We start from the raw sequence: 19,127 nt of genomic DNA, 5'->3' as shown, positions 1-19,127 counted from the left end.
ACCTGGGCATTTTGCTTGTTTTTAACAGGACATCAGTGCATGAAAGAGATGTAGATCAAGGCACACTTGGTTAAGTTATTTTGATTAAACCAGTACCCTAGCCATTAACAGCTGTAAATAAGCCATAAACTCTCAGGAGATTGCTTAGGAATGATACCACCAGGCTAATGTTTAATTGTATTGCTTGATAGATTGAGCTCAAAGAGATCCCAGTAGGATGTGTTTTGGGCGGGGAGGGGGAGGTAGTCGGTGGGAATGCACATAGAGATTAGAACGTCTCAGTTTATGAGCGTTAATTATGATCATATGGGTACGGGGCCCAAATCTGTCCATAATCCCCTCTGGAATTAAGCTTTGAGTGCCATCAATGAATCAGTTGATGTAATGCCATGAATGGAAAAATCACAAGAGTTTCTGCTTGTAAGGACCTAGTTAGTCCATAGGGTCCAGCCTTCTTCAGGGCCACAAAGACTGTCATGTCTCGATGAAAGAAGACAAGTAGATGTTTGCAAGAGGTTCCTGTAAACAAACGCCCAAAACACAAAGACCCGTTTAGTGGCATACTACGCGGCTTTCATGTGCAAACTAAATCTGCTTATATCCAAGAACATAACTGTTTAGCTGAACAGAGTGTGAACGCTCAAGTCTTTACCTCATACAAACGAATTTCTCTCATATTGACAGAACCAAACGAAAACAACCCATCTCAGGTCTACTGCTCACGGGATGCCACAGCTGAGTCTGAAAAAAAACTGCAGGTCAGTTTATAAGGGACAGAACAACCCTGTTGACTAGGGAATCAAAGTATTTACATTGCACATTACACCCAGTGACTACGTGCACAACCAGGCCAGATTGTACCATCCGTGATTTATGAAATTAAAAGAAACTTCCACCAATTTGGTCACTCTGTTCTGTGCGTGCCGTAGTGGAACAACACCTGCATCTCGCGGCTAGGGCCATGGCGAAAAGCAATGTAAGCGTGCACTGAACTGCTAGCACACGGACCTACTGCGTGTGCGGCGGATCAGATCTTTGTAGAAATCCTACAGATGTAACAATTGAATGTTGATATTGGACTACTTTGTAAGTTATACCAAGATCACTAACCTGTACCAGATGCTGCAGTAAAGAGGACTTGAGAATACAACTGGTTGCCTCTTCCTGCGATACCGATCGTCAAAGAGGAAATGGACTCCCAGGGAAACCCTCTGAGGAAGAAAACCCGGATTGGAATGTTGCGGTGATGGCGCCCTCCTACAAGCAGGTAACGGGGAACATCAGACTGGATTAGGTGGTGGAGTCTCTTCTTGTTGATACTGGTGAGAAAGAGAAGACTTTTAGAATTGTGGCAGTTTTGCCTAGCAATAGGATTTGCTGAAAGCGCAAATTACTGTTGGCGTTAGAGACTGGGTAAGAATGTATGTATGCCACTCGGCCTGAAAGCGAGGCTTGGTTGCCTGCATGTTGCTAATCAACGCGTCTCCTCAATAGGAATCAACTTCCGCCAGCAGGCGGAAAGCCGGCGGCCAACGAAGGCCAAAAAAGGCCCTGTTTGCCCCTGACCTGGCACAGTGTGTTTCGTGGCTGTGAGGGCAGGATCCCCTTCCAGCTGTCTGGTGATCCACAAGGCTGTAGCCGCCAACATCCTGCCTGTGACCTCACCGATCTGCTAATGCAGCTGAACCCCTCCCACGAGGTTCAACGGGCCGAACATTGCCTCCTGCTCGTTCATCTATCCCATCTGACGTACCCAATTGCAGCAGGACACCTCTCCGCATTTCCACTGCCTGAAACAAAATGCCGGGCGCCACTCAGCCTGAAAGCGAGGCTTGGTTGCCTGCACGTTGCTAAGCAACGCGTCTCCTCAATAGGCATCCACTTCCGCCGCCAGGCGGAAAGCCAGCAGCCAACAAAGGCCCCGTTTGCCCCTGTTCGCGCCTGGACGCGTTAATACCCAACCTGCTACTTGTATTTGCCTTTGCAGTAGGATGTGGCACTTTTTCAAGTTAATTACTGTTGTGTAGCAGAAGAGGGAAAATATACTTCAGTTAATTACTTGAGTTTATCCAGTGGGCTGAGGAGCACAAACATATTTGTGTAACCTGCAAACATATTTTGAAATTCTTGCTTTGCCGCTTCTGCCTTTATCCTTATGCAGTCAAAAAATGAATACCATTTATTTGGGTAACAGTAAAATTGGTTATTTACAATACCACACAGCTAGTGCTAATCACTGTGATGCAGTGAAGTTTAATTCTTGTGTCTGGTAGCATTAGTGACGGGAGAGCAGAGTTTAGATAAAATCAGGAGGCTGCCTAAAATGTACAAAATATATTCCTCCTAGTGCAAACTTTGAAGCCTATTTCCCAAAAATGTTACATAGGAACTTTAAAAAAAATAATTAGTTTAAATATTTTTATATAGATCTATATTTAATTATGCCCAAACTTTTTAAACAATAACAGTTTTGAGTGAACTACCCCTTTAAGCCTTTCCAAAATAGCAAACGTCATTAATATTCTTCACAATACGAAAATTAATGGTCAAAACCATTGGCTTTGCCAATGCTTGTTTAAAAGGTGTGCGGGCTGGTGGTCAAATGTGGGTGTGGCAGTGGGCGGAGACTTTAGTGGATGTGGGCGGGGCATCGTGTGATGCCAACCTCCGGGTTTTCCTTTTTGAAATGAAGGCAGGTGCGGTCCCCACCCAAACATTCTTGATTGTGCATGGATTTTGTTTGGGATCCATTTTTTTTGCTTGGATGCTTCCTGGGGTGTGGCTAACATCTGGATGGGGGCCACCCGGGCCAAATGTTTTGGATGTTGCTCTCCCCCAGGACACTGCACTCCACTATCCCTTCCCTAAAGCAGACTGCTGGGCAGTGGTGGGACCTCAGTCACAGCTCTTAACATTGGAAGTCCTTCACTGATAAACCACTGTTAGCGGTCGCTGCATGCCCCGCGCCCCGTGAGCCCCCACACCCCTGAACACAGACACACGGACACAGTGCTGCTGGTGCCAGCTCCCCGGTGGCTCTGAGGCCGCTGGGAACGCCCCGTTTATTTAAACTAGCACGCGACGGAGTGACACGTCACTCCGTCGCGTGCGAGCCCTTAAAGGGCCAGCGCCACACTCCTTTTCCATAACAACAAAACAACTGAAAAGGAAGACCTAACTATCAAACATCACAGCACTCAATATCAGCATGTCCCCAGAAACCCCTTTAATGAAACCCACCTGGGATCCCCGGTGGCATCATTCTCTGTGGCCTCCGGGATATGGCAAATGTGACAACTATCACTTAGTCCATGACATAGTCCGTAAGACGGGCAGGTTTCCCTCACCATGTCCTCAGGGGGTACCTCCTGCCAGTCTCTCTGGTTTGTGTTCCTTCGCCATGCACATCACGTGTCAGGGACTCCACTTGGACTGATGGTCCACCGCCTTCGTCGGGCACCTCCTCCAGGTCAATGTCCGCCATAGTCTCTGCCCTCGGCTCACCCAGTTTCTTGAAGAAGCTGGCATTCCTGGTGACAGATGCTGTTCCATCAGATGCGGTCACCATTGACCCCTTCACCGCCACCACGTCCAACGGAGCCGGCTCATAGGTGAGGGAAAGCTTGCCCTTAGGGTGACGATTCCTCACCAGGACCTCATCCCCCTGGGCGAGTCTTGGTGTTCTAAGACCCCTCCGGGCATTCTCCAGCTCGGTTTGTGCCCTTCTCGCCTCTTCCACCTGCTCATGTTTGATGACAGCAGGTTCTCGCTCCCCCACCTCCGGTATGATGTTTATTGGGCAATGCTGAAATAGCGCCTCTGCCGGCGCCACACACGTGGATGAGTGCGGGGTGGCCCTGTATCCCTGCGGGAACACATACAGTGCCCTTTGCAGACACTCGCCTTTGCCTTGGGCGATCCGGAAGACCTTGTTCAGCGTGCGCATCATCCGCTCCGCTTCCCTGTTCGCTCGGGGCCACAGCGGGGTGACCTTCCTGTGGTGGATGCCATACCCTTTCATGAGGTCGGTGAAGCTCTCTCCTTGGAATGGGGCACCATTATCAGAGCATAGCACCTTTGGCAGTCTGTGGGTAGCCAAGATTTTCTCCAGCGCTACTACCACTCTTTCAAACGCCATGGATTCCACGAACTCCACCTCAGGATACCGGGACCACTCATCGACAACCACCAGGAAGTGGGTGCCCCTTGTCGTGAACCCAAAGTCCTTGTACACCACCTCTCACGGCTGTGTCCCTGTGGGCATGGTTTCAATGGTTGGCTCACGCAGAGCAGGTGAGGCTCCCTGGCACCATACACAGTAGGCCACAAACTCTGCCAGTCTCCTTTCTAGCTCAGGGAACCACACTTTCTGCCGGAGGTGGGCTTTCATGTTCGGGGCCCCTTGGTGCCCTTGGTGTGCCATGGCGATGTTTTGTAGCACCTTCGCCTGTGAGATGACTATTCTGTCCCCTCTTAGCAGCAGTCCCGAGTCCGAGAATGCCAGCTCTTCGCGTACCTGCCAGAGTTGTTCCAGGGCCACTTTAGCCTCATGTGTTCTCCGAGCCAGGGACTCCGTCACAGTCCTCCAGGCCCCGTGTTCCATGCCGCCTTCAGGATTCTGAAGCACTCATCTATCTGCGAGGCCTGTTCCAGCTCTTCTACTGGCACCAAGTTGGGCGTGGCCGCTTCGACTACCAGCCGGATATGCTCATCCACCTCCTACGCACACGTAGACGGCTGGTCGCCCCCTCTCGGGTGCCTCGAAAGATAGTCCACAACGTTGTTGCTGCCTGGGTGGTATACCAACAACACCGTATTCCAGGAGCGCCAGCATCCACCGTTCTATCCTCACTGGGGATTTGGAGGACGAGCCTGCCAGAATGGGAAGTAGGAGTTTATGGTCCGTGACCCCCATCACCGACCTCCCTAAAACATACAGTCAAAAATGCCTGCAGCCCCACAGTACGGCCAGTGCCTCCCGCTCAATTTGCGAGTATCGCTGCTCTGTGACCGATAGCGCCTTGCTGGCATACGCTATCGGCCGGACTTCCTGGTCAGCCCCCACTTGAGTGAGGACCGCTCCAAGGCCATATGGGCTGGCATCCACGATGATCTCTGTCTGTAGGGCCGGGTCAAAGAACGCCAGTGTGTCCTCGGCAGTGGGCACTCTTGATGTCATCAAAGGCAGCCTGTTCCAGTGGCCCCCCACTGCCAGGTGACATCTTTCCTCTTTAGCGTCCGCAGCGGCTCTGATCGGGATGCCAAGTTCTGGATGAACCGGCCACAGTACGTTACCATGCCCAAGAAACTCCTCACCTCAGCCACGTTCTCTGTCGGCCTGGCCTCCTAAATGTCTCTCACTTTGTGCGGATCAGGGGACACCCCGTCCGCCTTAAAAACGAAGCCGAAGAACTCTATGGTGGTCTTCAGTAATTCGCACTGTGCAGGGTGAGTCCCAAGGAGCGCAGGCGCTCAAATGTCTTTGCCAGACGGGCCAGATGTTCTGCCTCAGACCTCGCGAACACCAGGATATCATCACTGATATTAAGCACCCCTTCCAGGTCTGCGTTGGCCCCTCTGATGATATTTTGAAAGACCTCTGCCGCTGATGACACCCCAAAGCTGAGCCTTTTGTATCTGTACAGCCCCCGGTGTGTGGTGAAGGTGGTGATATCGTGAATCTGGGTGGAGTATCACCTGATGGTACCCAGCCCAGAAGTCCAGTTTAGAAAAGAACCTGGCACCCTGTAGTTCGGTTATGATGTCATCAATTGTGGGAGTTAGATGTCTCTCCGGCTTTATCGCCTTGTTGGGTAGGCGCATATCCACACAAATTCTCACCGACTCGGGCTGTTTGGGTTTCTGGGCTATCACAATCGGGGAGACCCATGGGGTGGGGGCCCTCCACCTTTTCGATATTGTCCAGCTTGACCAGGTTATCTAACTCTCGATCCACTAGGTCTCTGAGGTGGAATGGCACCCGCCGATGTCTCAGCGCCACAGGCTGGATAGAGTCATCAATGTGTAGCCGGACAGGTTAACCAGCCATCTTCCCAATGCCTTGAAACAAAGGAGTGTTTGCCCAGCAGCACCTGGATGTCATCTACGTATACGGAGTACGCAAAGGTTACGATGCCTAGAGCCTCTGCCGCTGCACAGCATAGTAAGCTGTTGTTGCTCACTGGTGTGACGTAGAGCCTGGCCCGGATTTTGGCTCCACCATATCTCACATCTGCAATGAACACACTGTCCAGCGGGATTGGCTATGCCCCTCCCCCCCAACGTGAAGATGCGCGCCTTCGGCGTGGATAGCATAGTATCATAATGTTCCCTGGCCATTACGTTTACAGATGCGCCAGTGTCCACCAACACCGGTACAGAGTCCTCATTTACCAGTACATTACATCTAGGCTGTCGCTTGGAGTTGGAGCGCAGGACACCCACACTCAATACAAAGAATTAATTTTCTTCTTCCTCTTCTTCCTCACCTTCTGGACCATTTCCATCATCCGCCTGGTCCACCAAGCCACATTTGATGAGCGCTGTTGGTGGAAGAAGCTAGCCCGGACCGGCCCTCTTGGAATGATAGTCAGTGTTATGGCCTTACACATGCGGGCATAGTGATCAGCGCCCCCACAGCGGCCACACGCTTTTCCAATGGCTGGGCACTCTGCAGGATGTGGGAGGTCAAACCCACACTTCAAACACAAGTTGATCAATGATTGTCCTCTACCCCTTTGGTTGACTGCTGGGCGCCTCATCCCTCTTCCTCTGCCAATGGTGCAGATGTCCTCCAACTTGTTAGGGCGCACTCCAACCTCCATACGGGTCACACGCAACTCGGAGACCTCATGGCACCTCCCCAGTTCCACGATACGAGGGAGGGTGATGCCAGGCTTCCTCAGGATCTGGCTGCGCAACTTGCCAGATGCACACCCCTGGATGAGTTGGTTTCTTATCATTGTATCGGGGTCATTCCAGGCACAGGGGACCGTAAGCATGCGCAGCCTCCCATAAAATGTGTCCAATGTCTATCGTCCTTTTGGCGCGCTGCGTCCATGAGGAAACATTCTTAATCGGCATTTGCCATGGGCAGAAAATAATTGTGGAGAGCCTCCTTTGCCGCCGCATATGAACCATCTTTTGGTTGGAGGGACAGGAACACCTCATGTACCGCAGGGCCAGCACAGTACAAGAGGGTAGCTACCTTACTGTCATCATTAGTCTCCATGGTGGCTCTAAAGTACATTTCTAACCTGTCCATCCACATTTTCCACCTTGGCCCCAGACTTGATGGTGCGCCTGAGATATCAAACTCAGGCATTGGCTGCAGGGCTCCAGGTGGTCTCAGCAGTGGTCTTGGTGGTAATGCTGGCGGTGGTTGTTTGGCCGCTGGTGGAGGGGCTTGCTGTTGGTCGGCGTTCATGATGGCGAGCGTACAGGTAACCCTGATGTAATGAAATGACAGGGGCCGCAACTCACCACAACACCTCCTTCACAGATGGACGTAGGCAGGCCCTTGATAGTACCCTGGCACCAGTTGTGGACAATAACCTCCAAGGATCAGGTTCCCCACAGTCACAATGTCCCTTAGTAGAGCAGGGTAGATGCCAGGCAGTCCAGAGGTCCCAAAAATTGAGCAGGGTGGGACCAGGGTGTGCACAGGGTGTGCACACAACAGCAGGCCTTCCTGGCTCCACACCCAGCACTCAATGAAAAACAGTGAAAATACTAGACAATCACTCCAAAAAGCACCTGCAGTGCATCATGTGACTGTCTGCCACATGAATATCCAAACATTATGCTTGGATGGCTCACCGTCGCTCCAAAACGAAGCCGCGACCTTCCAGGGCCTAACATCAAAGATGGCCACCGACCGCGTGGATTATGCCCCTCTCCGTGGCATGTTTCATACAGTGTGCTTCATGTCGGTCAACACACTGGTGAAAGTTACCGCCTTTCCCGGGTCATAATTCTCAGCTCGTCGCCACTGTTAGCAGCCACTACTTCTGACGCCTCAGTGCCACCTATTCTGAGTGTACCTCTGGAGGCAATTGCCTTCTTTCCTGCTTCTCCTTACAGCATCTGTAGACAATGGTTTAGCAACGATACAACACTAATTCACTAAAATCATTGTATTGCGAAAAAAGTTTGTCAATTTATGTTGATGTATTTGGTTGTCATTTGTTTTTCTTTTTCATGGTGTTTTTAAATGTAAACGTAGTTCTTTTTGTTCTGTGTTTACTTTTCGTGTTTTTCAACTAACACTTGTGCTTTTGTGAAACTGAAATGTTCCCTGTGTATGTTAAATGTTCACAAAGAATTTTGTCACTATGTTCTCAAACGTTGAATTCGCAGGACGAAGCTGAACCGGCTGAAAAACAGTGCAAGCAGGAGCCAACCCAGGTCACCTTCTCGACATCGGCAGTTTCTACCGCACAGGAGGTTTTGTACATCAATGGAAATGGGACCTACAGTTACCATAGTTACAGAGGCTTAGGAGGGGGACTGATAAATCTGACTGATGCGTCCATGAATGGTGAGTAGTGTGCATGTGCGAGAATGTTAGGTTCTGTGGTGCGATGTAGCATAAGGTTGAACCTTGAAGAAACTAAAAGCTTAATGCATGATGTAGTTATACAATAGGCTGCTTGACAGGGTGAGCTATAATATACTGCATATTCAAAATGCTCAGTGAAAGGGTCGGAAGCATCTCACACGAGGTGAAGCCTTTAGTGCAGTGGCCCTCAAACTGAGGGGCTTTGTGTCCCCTTCAAAACCCCCCCACCCCCAGCCTGGCACAATGGATGTCCAGCAGCGGCATGAGGATCTCCTAAAGGGAAGTACAGTGACTGCTTTTAATGGAAAGTACAAGCAGATATGGCATCTGTGCGGCCTAGCAACAATAGTTTTACTCAAGGGGGGCTCAGACGAAAAAAGCTTGAATACCAGTGCTTTAGTGAGTCATGCAGCTCCACCCCTTAAGTAAGCGATGTACCTACAATTGCCAGGTCAGAGGCTCCTGAAGAGCAAGAGGAGATATGTGGCTAGTGGATCTTTTATTGTGCTTGTGCCATTTTTTAATGCCTCTTTCATTGGTTAATTTGTTTTGCTTATGAAACATGTTGCTTCAAACAGAAACACTGTACAAATGGAATAGGTTTTTAGAGCAATGCTGTTTTTCGGTGCTTTACAGTAGTATAGTAGTGAAATGCAGATGAACATCAACCTTTTGCATTATGTTAAGAATATTTAATGCTGTAAGATTAGGCACAGTGATCTGAGGTGATAGCAACCCGCTAGACCAAGCCGCAAGAACCTTGGTGAGGGCTTAGGGCCATTACCGCCAAAGCGTGCAGCAGAACGCGGTGCCTATGCCTTTATCACCAGGCTTATTTCACTGGCTGCTAAAATGTTTTTTTTCGTTGTAAGATGATGTTCCTTTTGATAGATGGGCAAGCACAGTGGCGTGCCCATTCACCACAGGGAAGTTCAAACCAGTTCAAGATGGCTGCCATGGATACGGGAGAGGGGTTTGAGAGCAAGTCCCTTCTCACAAACGATCAATGGTGGTGATATGGGAGGAGGTGGCGGAAAGGAGTGGTGTGAGGTGCACGGAACCAGAAGGAGTAGGGAGAGGTGTGCAGCGTGCAAGACATCAGAGCAGGGACAAGGAGGCAAGAGGCTGGCGTGTGGGAAGCAGCGTTCAAGAGTCCTGGAAACTCAGGCTTATAAATCTGGGGATTTCGGCCAGACTATCCAGAATACTGATTTGCTGTCCCCCCATGTGCCAGAGGCTAACTTTCCATCACTGGTTTAAGAGCCTTACAGCACCAAGGCGTGTCCAGAGAGTGGAGTATCGTGACACTACCGAGGGTAAACCAGACCATGGTCTGTGGGGATAAAACAAAAGGGGGAAAAGTTGATAGGGAATGAGAAGTAAGAGTAAGATCGAAACAAACAGATAACAATTGGAGGAAGCAGGGAGTGTATTCCTTTTGCACAGTGTGTGTGTGTGTGTCTGCGTGTGTGTAATCATTTGTATTGGACCAAAAAAAAAGTTGATCAAGAGAAGAAACAAAGGAAATGCCTATGATGGCAAGCCCTTTCTCATGAAAGCTATTTCTAGTATAATGATGGCGTGGCACTACAATTAGTCAGAGGCAAGGCCATGCCAGACACAATTACAATGCCCCCATAACCAAATAAACCGAGGGATCCAAGAATCTCTGGTTGCATCCCTCCGTCAGTGCAATCACAACCCATGTGATGGCCTCGCTGCGATTAAAATAAGCACAAGAGCAGGCCTTTTAAGTCCATGCACGCCTTTTATCCCTACTAGAAACAGAATAACAAACAAGTGGCCTTTGCAAGGCGCTATTAGAACTCAGCTGCAAGGGTATTTTTGGTGAGGCAAACATACAAGACACATTTTAAAAGCAGATACAAGGAAGACATACAGTCTGTTGAACAAATGCCGGACATATATTAGTAGCCTTATAAAAAAGGTACACATACCTGGGCACAGACACAGGACTCTGATTATCAACCTCAAAGAATGCACAGGTGCTCAAGCACGGATACAGGAGACAAATTGGGAGAAACGAGGAAGGGAGACCACAGCATAGAAAGAGGGTACAGTTTAGCTATTCCCAGGAATGTGCATGTATCCGAACATAGATTGGAAGGTGGCTTTGGTTTTCTAGTGTTGTTGCTATGTCCATGTAAACGCCAAGTAAACATGGCTTTGTGTTGTGCAATATATCAATGTCCACTCTTATTGTATATGATGCAAAACTATAGCCAATTAGACAACGAGTGAGGCTTTTTTGAAGAGTGTATCATAGGAAATCATTGTTTGGGGCTTACAACTTAAACATATTCAGGAACTGGCAATGTTGGCAGGTTTAGCCATATTAGATTGAATTAGCTGCCAGGATCACACCCTTGGTTAAGTGGGAAAGCTCAGATTTGAGACCAGTCTGCAAATTCAGCACTTCACCACATTATTTCCTAGTTCTTGTTGTACAGCAAGTTATAATTATTTGTAAGCGTTTGACATTCATTAACTAAAATAATGCCCCGATTTGTAAACCTGACTTAAAAAATATAAAAATCACATGATGAACCAACACAGTGGGCCTCATTACACGGTAGGCGTAAGGGTTTACCGGTACCGGTATTTTACCGGTACCGGTAAACCCTTACCGCCTTACTACAAGGTCCCTTTGCGGGTTGGAGAATTTAACGCCTGCTTTTTGCAGGCGTTAAAAACCAACCCACAAAGGGACCAGGGAGCTAATTACGGTACCGCAATTTGCGGTATTATGGGGCAAAAATGGGAATGGGGAAGGGCAATGGGGGAAGGGGGTACTACCGCCCCACCAACCTTGGAACAGGGCGGTAATTCCCCTTTCCACCAAGGCGGTGCCGGTATTTTACCGGCATGGACCAAGGTCCTAATAGCACCTTGGTCCACCGCCGTCCGTGTAATGAGGCCCAATATTACAACAACAAAAAAATCCTTGTAGAAACATGTTTTACAAAAAGACAATGATTGTAGCTTTATTTTTCCATCACAGCTAAAAGGTACTGTAGAAAAAAAACAAAGCGTTTTTTGTGCCAAAAAAGCTGACCTGAAAACAAGTTTGCCATAGGATTGTAACATTTGTTTGGCTTTCTTCCATGAAAGACCCCCTCCACTCAAATGGCCAAAATGAATAGAAAGATCAGGAAATGGGCCAAGCAATGCCACCACAGTGTGAGAAGGCAAACCTTTTTACAAAAGACAGCACAGTACAACACATGTGGTCTCTCCCGGAACACAGTGTCATCAGGTGGCAGTGCCTTTATATGAGCCTTGAAACTTTGGTTTCACTGACTCGAATTGGGCTACTTGATCACCTCTTCTGACAAACGCAGTATTGTACTCATACGTCCCATTCCCTTTCCTCCATCCTTGTGGGCATTCCCCAACATGGAGACGGTACCAGAACCTTTAGCAGAGAAAAATAATTTAGCTTCCCCTTTAAATTTAGTATAGCGCGCGGGGGCGCCGCTTAAGGCCTGGAACACCCTGCCCTCCGGTGCCTCACCACAGTCCCTTTTCCCCTCACCGACGGTGTCGGACCTGGCAGCCAGCGCAGAAACTTTTTTAGCTTTCGGCTTAGTCCCCGTTTTTGTTATTTCAATCTTATTTAACTTGCCTTCAGTGCTTTCACTGTTTGCAGACAATCTATTACTACTGGACCAGACTGAAATAAGCCTGCAACGACAGCTGCAAGCCCTAGAGCTATACGTTCAGGAAAACGCCCTTAGGATCAATTCAACAAAATCAAAAATCCTAACCTTGGGACCAAACAAAGAAGTAAACAAGAGTAAGAAATTCAAGTGGTTCCTGAATGGGGAACTAGTTCCAGTTGTTTCATCAATGGTATATCTTGGGATCACAATAAATGATAGTATTAATGATTGACCAGGAGTACTTAGACTGCGAAGCAAAGTTAAAAACTTAGCATCACAAGCTTTGCTCATCAACCATCATTACTGTTCCTTTTCTTGCCTACCCCTTATAGACTTCTATAAATTAAGTCGCTCCAATTTTGACTTATGCAGCAGAGGCAAACTTTTTTACAAATCCTAAGGTTTGGTCCTCCCTGGAGGGACTTTTTTGGAAAAGGGTTTTCAGGCTTCCGAAGACCATACCAGTTGAATGTGTAAGGAAGGAACTGGGCCTAACATCACTATATACTGCCACGGTATGGAAGTCATTGGCTCTATACAGTAAATGTGTTAACCCGCAGGATAGAAGTGGATTTTCCACTATAAAAAAAGCTCTAACAAGTAAACAGGTTCAGCATTGACTACGTGGCAGAAAACGTGCATAAGTATTCTGGAAAACATTGCACTAACAGAAAAACTGCTAACGGAAGATCCAACTAGTGTCAAGAAAAAGCTCCTGTACCACGATTGGATCTCGACCCAGGAGAAGTTGTGGTCATATAAAATTGCTGTCCCAGGGCGTGACGAAATTTACACAAGGGGCACGGTTCTTCTATACCTGGAAAAGTTCCCCTCTAGAGTGGAAGGGCAAAACTTCTTAAGATTCCGGTTGAACCTTTATCCAACAAAGGAAGTTACAGAAAGAAAATAAAAGGCCTGGGTGGATCTACTATTATCCTGTCGAATTTGTGGTAATGGGGCGGAAACCCTTTACCACTTGGTTATGAGATGTGATTCATTAGCAGTTCTGAGAGACAAATGGTTGGGAAAATTCCTAGGTGAATTTGAATCAAGAACACTGGAAGAGTGGTGGTCAATTTTAAGATGGGGAAGGAAACTATCTTTGACTCTTGCACTCTTGTACTTTTTGAGGGACATTTTTGTAACCTTGGACAATTAGGTCCCTTTGTGTTTTATTAGGAAATTCCTTTTTGAGGTCTTTACCAGGGCCTCTGAAATGTGAGCAGTTTCTTTTTAATTTTTATTTTTCTTATTTAATGTGGTGTTTTTTCTTTCTTTTGATTTTGTTTTTTCTGCATTTAAGGTTTTAATGTAAACCAATTGATGCTAAAAAAGAAAAGTGCTTCACTTCCTCCGGCGCATGTTGGCTGCAGCAGGAGTTAGGATATGTGCCTCACGCGACCGCGCGTTCCCGGCCTCAGAGCCCCATGCACTCTGTAGTGTTTGGGGCCTGACCACCGCTGGGACGCATGTTCTGATTGCAGCGCTCTCGGTCACGGGGCATTGAAGAATCTGTTGTCGCGGTGGAGGGAGATCTTCCACACTTCTCCTCTGCCCACCTTAAGGACTTCATCTCCAGGACCTCTCCAGGTTAGGCCTCTCCAAGTTAGGCCCTCTGTTCAGCACGGCTCCACAGCGCGACAACTCTTTCCCTGGCGTACCTACATAGAGGGCTTCCTCAGATTCAGGTTCTGGCAGGTCTATGACCTCTAATGCTACCGGCTCCCAAGCCGAGGGGCTCAGAGGCTCTTCCGTGGGCAGACCTGAGGCCATCCAGGCTACCGGCTCCCAAGCTTAGGGGCTCAGGGGCCCTACTGGGCTGTCCTCAAAGCGGAGATCAAGTTCATCCTCTTGTTCGCCCCCAAGGTATAAGGAATCATGGAGTGCCACCTCCAAGAGTCTGTCCTCAGCCCGATCCAGCAGGGGCAGCTCGTCCATAATGGGTGAGGGGGCGTCGACCCACCGGGTCTTGGCCTCCTCTCACCCATCATGGAGGAGCCAGCCCAGTAAAATACGAGCACTCCCTCAGCTGTTTTCTTTTTTCAGCTGAGGGAGTGTTACATTTCCCCAGCCGCGCCAGCTCAATGAGCCGTGCAAGGTTAGGGGCGTTTGCTTCCCCAGCCTTGCAGGTCTCATTTGAAATGCTGGCTGGGGAACTGCACCTCTGTATTTGCAAGGAGGCACTCCCACGTTTCCTCGCACATACAGAGCTGTGATGAGGCGTCTCCGGACCCATGCTCAGGCCCCTTGCATGCACGGACCAGGAAACATCCTGATTCCTGTTCCTGCTTGCAGGGGGCTGAATCACTGGAACCTCTGGACCCGCGACAGAAGGTACATTATTTTGTTAATTTAAATTTTTAAACATTATGTTTATAGATGCGTGCATGCTTGTGTTAGGTGAATGTATGATGATGAATGCTGGTATAAGTGCTTTCTGGGTGTAGTTTGTGTAAATGTGTGTGTTTTGTATGTTCATTTATTTAGTATTTAAATGTGCATGGATGCGTGTATGCTTGTGTTCTGAGTGAGTGCATGATGGATGCTCGTGTGAATGAAACAGAGGGTTTGCTGCGTATGTGTTGTGTAATGTGTGTTTGTATGCTCATTTATTTATTATTTAAGTATGTGTATGGATGCGTGTATATGCTTGTGTTATGAGAGTGCATGATGGGTGCTTGTGCGAATGAAAGAATGCTTGCAGTGCATATGTTGTCTAAATGTGTGTGTATGTTCATTTATTTATTTAAATATGTGTATGGTTGCGTGTATGTTTGTTTTTGAGGGAGTGCATGATGGATGTTGGTTTGAATGACAGTGCTTGCTGTGTGTAGGTTGTGTGTGTATGTTCTGAAAATGTGTGTATGTTTATTATTCAAATATGTGTATGGATGTGTGTATGCTTGTGTTATGAGTGAGTGCATGATGGGTGATCGTGACTGTGAAGGAAAAAGCGAGTGCTTGCTGTGTGTATGTTGTGTAAGTGTGTGTGTGTGTGTTGGTCTGAGATTACTTTGGCGAGTGGGGGTAGGAGGATTGTACAACAAAGGCATTTGCACAAACCCCCCTCCCCACCGCCCAAAATCAGCTCTCTGTTTATTATAGATGTCCAGTAAAAAATACCATACGTGCCCCCAGGCCGCTCCCACCGCCTTGCACAGACACAATCACATTGATTGTGTGTGTGTTTGGCACTGTGAGGCCCAGCGCCCCGCCTTGCACAGACACATAATCGTGTGTGTGTGTGTGTGTAGTCAGCATGGAAATGTATGGGCACAGCAAGTGTGAAAATGTGTTATACTGGCACATATTGTGGGAAAAGGCATCATGAAAATGTGTTGGAGAAATGCTCCTGTGCACTGTTGGTGACTTGCATCTACTCAATTGCAAACGTTTTACTTTTAAAAGAAATTATTGCGGGGAAGAAACCCCTCCCCCAGCCCCCCGAACCCTCTTGAGCAGTGTCGGCTGCGCCCGGTTGCTCAGCCATATCAGGCCCAAATGTTTATCCCCCTCCAGTTAAAACAGCCACCACAGCAGCACGGTTACCGGCACAGGTGCCAAGGGCGTCCAGCCTACCGGAGCTCGCTTCGAGGTCATGAGTCAGGGCGTCACGGTGACCGGCCATCAGGCTGAAATCTCAGCGCCTACCAGAGTGATTGATTTCTGAGGTCAACACTTCCGCTGCGGGTGCAAGACCCAAGGTATATCGCCTCATGTCTGAAGCCTCTCATGGCTCAGGGCCTTCACGCCCTCCTGCCCAAGGCATGACGCAAGGCTTAAAAATGGCTGAGAGGCATGTGACGGAGCCTGACAGGCTGGCGGCCATCTTGGATCCAACTCAGGGCCCACCCATGTTCTCTCCCATTGAATGGGCTCTGCAGGAAGATCTCAGTCCCATTCCCTCTGGAAGCGGTAGCTGATAGTACGGTACAGGCATCTGGTCTCCTCAGGGGTATATCTACCCATCGCAGACTGCGAGAACCGCTTCTTCATGCGATTCCTCTTCCTCATTTGTTCCCCTCAGATAAAGGGTATCCTGAAGGATATAGTGAAGGTCATCTCGCAGGTGGTGCCTTTTTGGCCCCCTCCTATGGGTAACCCTCCCGTTCCTCTGACGGTGCCAATTTCCAGTGCTGATAAATCGCCCGGTCCAACCCCTACCGTTTCTTCAGACCCCTCCACCTCCTCATGTTCCACCAACGCCTCCCCCTCAACAGCCATTGGACCTGTCTTTGTCTCCGGATTTGGAGGGGATCCCATCGGCACCTGTGTCCCAGCGTCCAGACTCCCCTTGGTCTGTAAAAAAAGAGGGGGTGATGACAATGATGACGCCCAGGATGATGAACCGGCAGCATCTGTTAAGGCATTTCATCACTGCGTTCAGGGCCTGGCCGAGTTCTTGGTGGTCCCTCTGCCTGAGGAAGCCCCTCAGAAGTGCTAGCAGAGGTTTGGGTAAGCGCACCACGGTCCGGTCTGGCATCCATCTCCAAAGGGATGTCCTGCAGGTGGCGCAAAAGGTCTGGGAGAAGCGAAGGGCCAACACCCAGATGAACAGGGGAGCCAATCCACCTGGCCTCCCACCCGCAGCCGCATTCTTCAGTGATGGCTGCAGCCTCAACATATTCTAAACCATTGTCTTTGTCGTCTTCCTCCATGGGAGCCACTTCCAGTTGTCTTTTTAAGTAGGACATGGTCCTCGGGTCTCTGGGAAAGCACTGCTATTCCATTTCAGGACTGCATCTGCGGCAAGCCAACGCAGACGCCCTCTAGGTGGCGGCTACAGAAGCTGTGCTGTGATCTCAGGGAATTTCTGCCCGACCTCCCTTTGGACAAGCAAGCCTCATTCTAGGCGGATCTTGCAGCTGCCTAGGCCATTGCGCAGGACTTCATGGAGTCTTCGGTCTCCCACATCGACAAAGCCAGAGGGTTTTCGAGGACGTGGACCTTTTTCATTCGTCAACTGATGACGAGTTAACGAAGAAGAAAACCTCCACTCAAACCGCCAAGTCCTTGGCCATCCTGACAAAACAGCGGTACACAGGGGCCTGACAGGTCACCCAGCGAGAACAGGAGGAAGCAGGAGAGGACGTTGTGCACGTTTTTCCACTCACCCACCTCTGATGCCAAGAAGCAGTGACGTCAAGGAACACAGCTCGCCTGTGCAGGGCCGTTTGGCTCTTTTCTAGGACATCTAGAAGTGTCTTTTCAACAACCTGTGCATCCTATCAGTAGTCTCCACGGGCTTCAGTCTTTCTCTACCATCCTCTCCTCCTCTTCGTCAGATCAGTTCCATGGCACTTTTATGTGAGATCCTTTTGCTCTTGGAGATGCAGGCGATAGAATGGTTCCTGTATCAGACAGGGGCTCCGGGTGCTATTCCAGGATGTTTGCGGTACCCAAGAACAACCAGACTGGCCTGAGGGTTGTTCTGGACCTGTCATTCCTAAATCTGTCTTTACTGCTCGAATGCTTCAAGATGATTATTCCTGCGCACATAGCTGAGTCTGCGTGTGCAGGGGACTGGAAGTGTTCCCTGGACCTCACGGATGCGTACCTGCATGTAGCCATCTACCAATCGCATCAGAGGTTTCTGTGGTTCACAATTATGTCCTACCACTTTCTGTACAAGATGCTGCCCTTCGGCCTGAACTCAGCCCCTTGTGTCTTCACAAAGTTGATAAATGCAGCGTCGTGCCTTCTCCGCTTGAAGGGCGATCATCTGTACCCTTATTTGGACTACTGGCTGGTGAGGGCGGGGTCACCCGAATGGGTGTTGCACTCCTGCCAGACCTTGGCAGATATCCTTCTTCAGCTGGGGTTCTCCCTCAACCAGAGGAAGTGACAGTTGTGCCCATCTCAGCAACTGGTCTTCCTAGGGGTGCGTTGGAACACTATCGTTCAACGGGTGTTCTCTATGCCCGAGAGGCTCTTTTCCCTCCGCAAGGCGCTGTGCATTTTCTGGCCAATTCAACCACCTCGGCATGGTGGTTTCAGCATATTCTGGACCTGATGGCATCCGGCGTGGTCACTGTATAGCACGCTCGCCTCAAGATGAGGCACCCACAGCTCCACCTGGCGGGCCAATTGGGATCAGGAGACAGGGTCTCAGTTGGACAGGATCCCAATACCACTACTCCTACTGCCTGATCTTCGCTGGTGGATGAAGGATGGCAATGTTCCAGTGGGAACCCCATTCACCCGACCGGAGCCTACCCTGGTGGTGACAACAGACTTCTCTCTTTCGGGATGGGGAGCTACTCTAGAAGGATACGTGATTCATGGCGCATGGTCCAGGATGGAAGCCCTCCTGCATATCAATCTGCTCGAGCTCAGGGCAATGGGCCTGGCCCTCAAGGTGTTTTTGCCCCTTATCAGGGACAGGCCTGTTCTGGTCAGGACGGACAACTGTACTACGATGTTTTACCTGAACAAGCAGCAATTGATTTGCTTTAACTGTCCTGCACTAGACATGGCAGAGCACAGTATGGTATATTGCTTGCTTGTGAATGTTTATTGAATTGTTCTTTTTTGCCTTGCTGATGGATGGATCTGAATCAGATCTTTAGATTTCATTGACAAGATTGAATTTTAATTTTAATTGGATGCTCCCTCCGTTACAAATGTGTGGTGTATAACTGATAATAGATGTGGCTTGTAGAAGTGTAAGGTTTTATAAATGACATATATACCAGTTAAAAAACCTGGCAGGTTTTCCTTGAATATTAAGTGTCAATAGTTCCTAGTTATATCCGCAAAATTAAGGAAATGGTAGTCGGCGCCCCCTCCCCCCCGAACCTCCACCCTCTGGCATCAAGACCTGCATCTGCCACTGGGGTGGTATGCCTCTGTACCATGTTGCCTCCAGGGGCTCTAGTTATGAC

The 19,127-nt window shown here is 49.0% G+C and overlaps 1 protein-coding gene across 9 annotated transcripts in view; it reads left to right on the top strand.

The window, feature by feature from the left end:
* Nucleotides 1-19,127, top strand: part of NOL4 (nucleolar protein 4) — a 692,229-nt gene that overhangs the window by 668,389 nt on the left and 4,713 nt on the right. For all 9 annotated transcript variants that reach the window (XM_069620996.1, XM_069620993.1, XM_069620989.1 and 6 more), the window contains one exon: nt 8,359-8,539. In XM_069620996.1, the coding sequence (XP_069477097.1) occupies nt 8,359-8,539 (181 nt within the window). The remainder of the gene's footprint in view (nt 1-8,358; nt 8,540-19,127) is intronic.

This window comes from Ambystoma mexicanum, chromosome 5q, assembly GCF_040938575.1.
Source record: "Ambystoma mexicanum isolate Mex_15411 chromosome 5q, UKY_AmexF1_1, whole genome shotgun sequence".
Classification (NCBI taxonomy): Eukaryota; Metazoa; Chordata; class Amphibia; order Caudata; family Ambystomatidae; genus Ambystoma; species Ambystoma mexicanum.
Note: the sequence above shows the minus strand (reverse complement) of the source record. Positions and strands in the feature narration are given on the sequence as shown.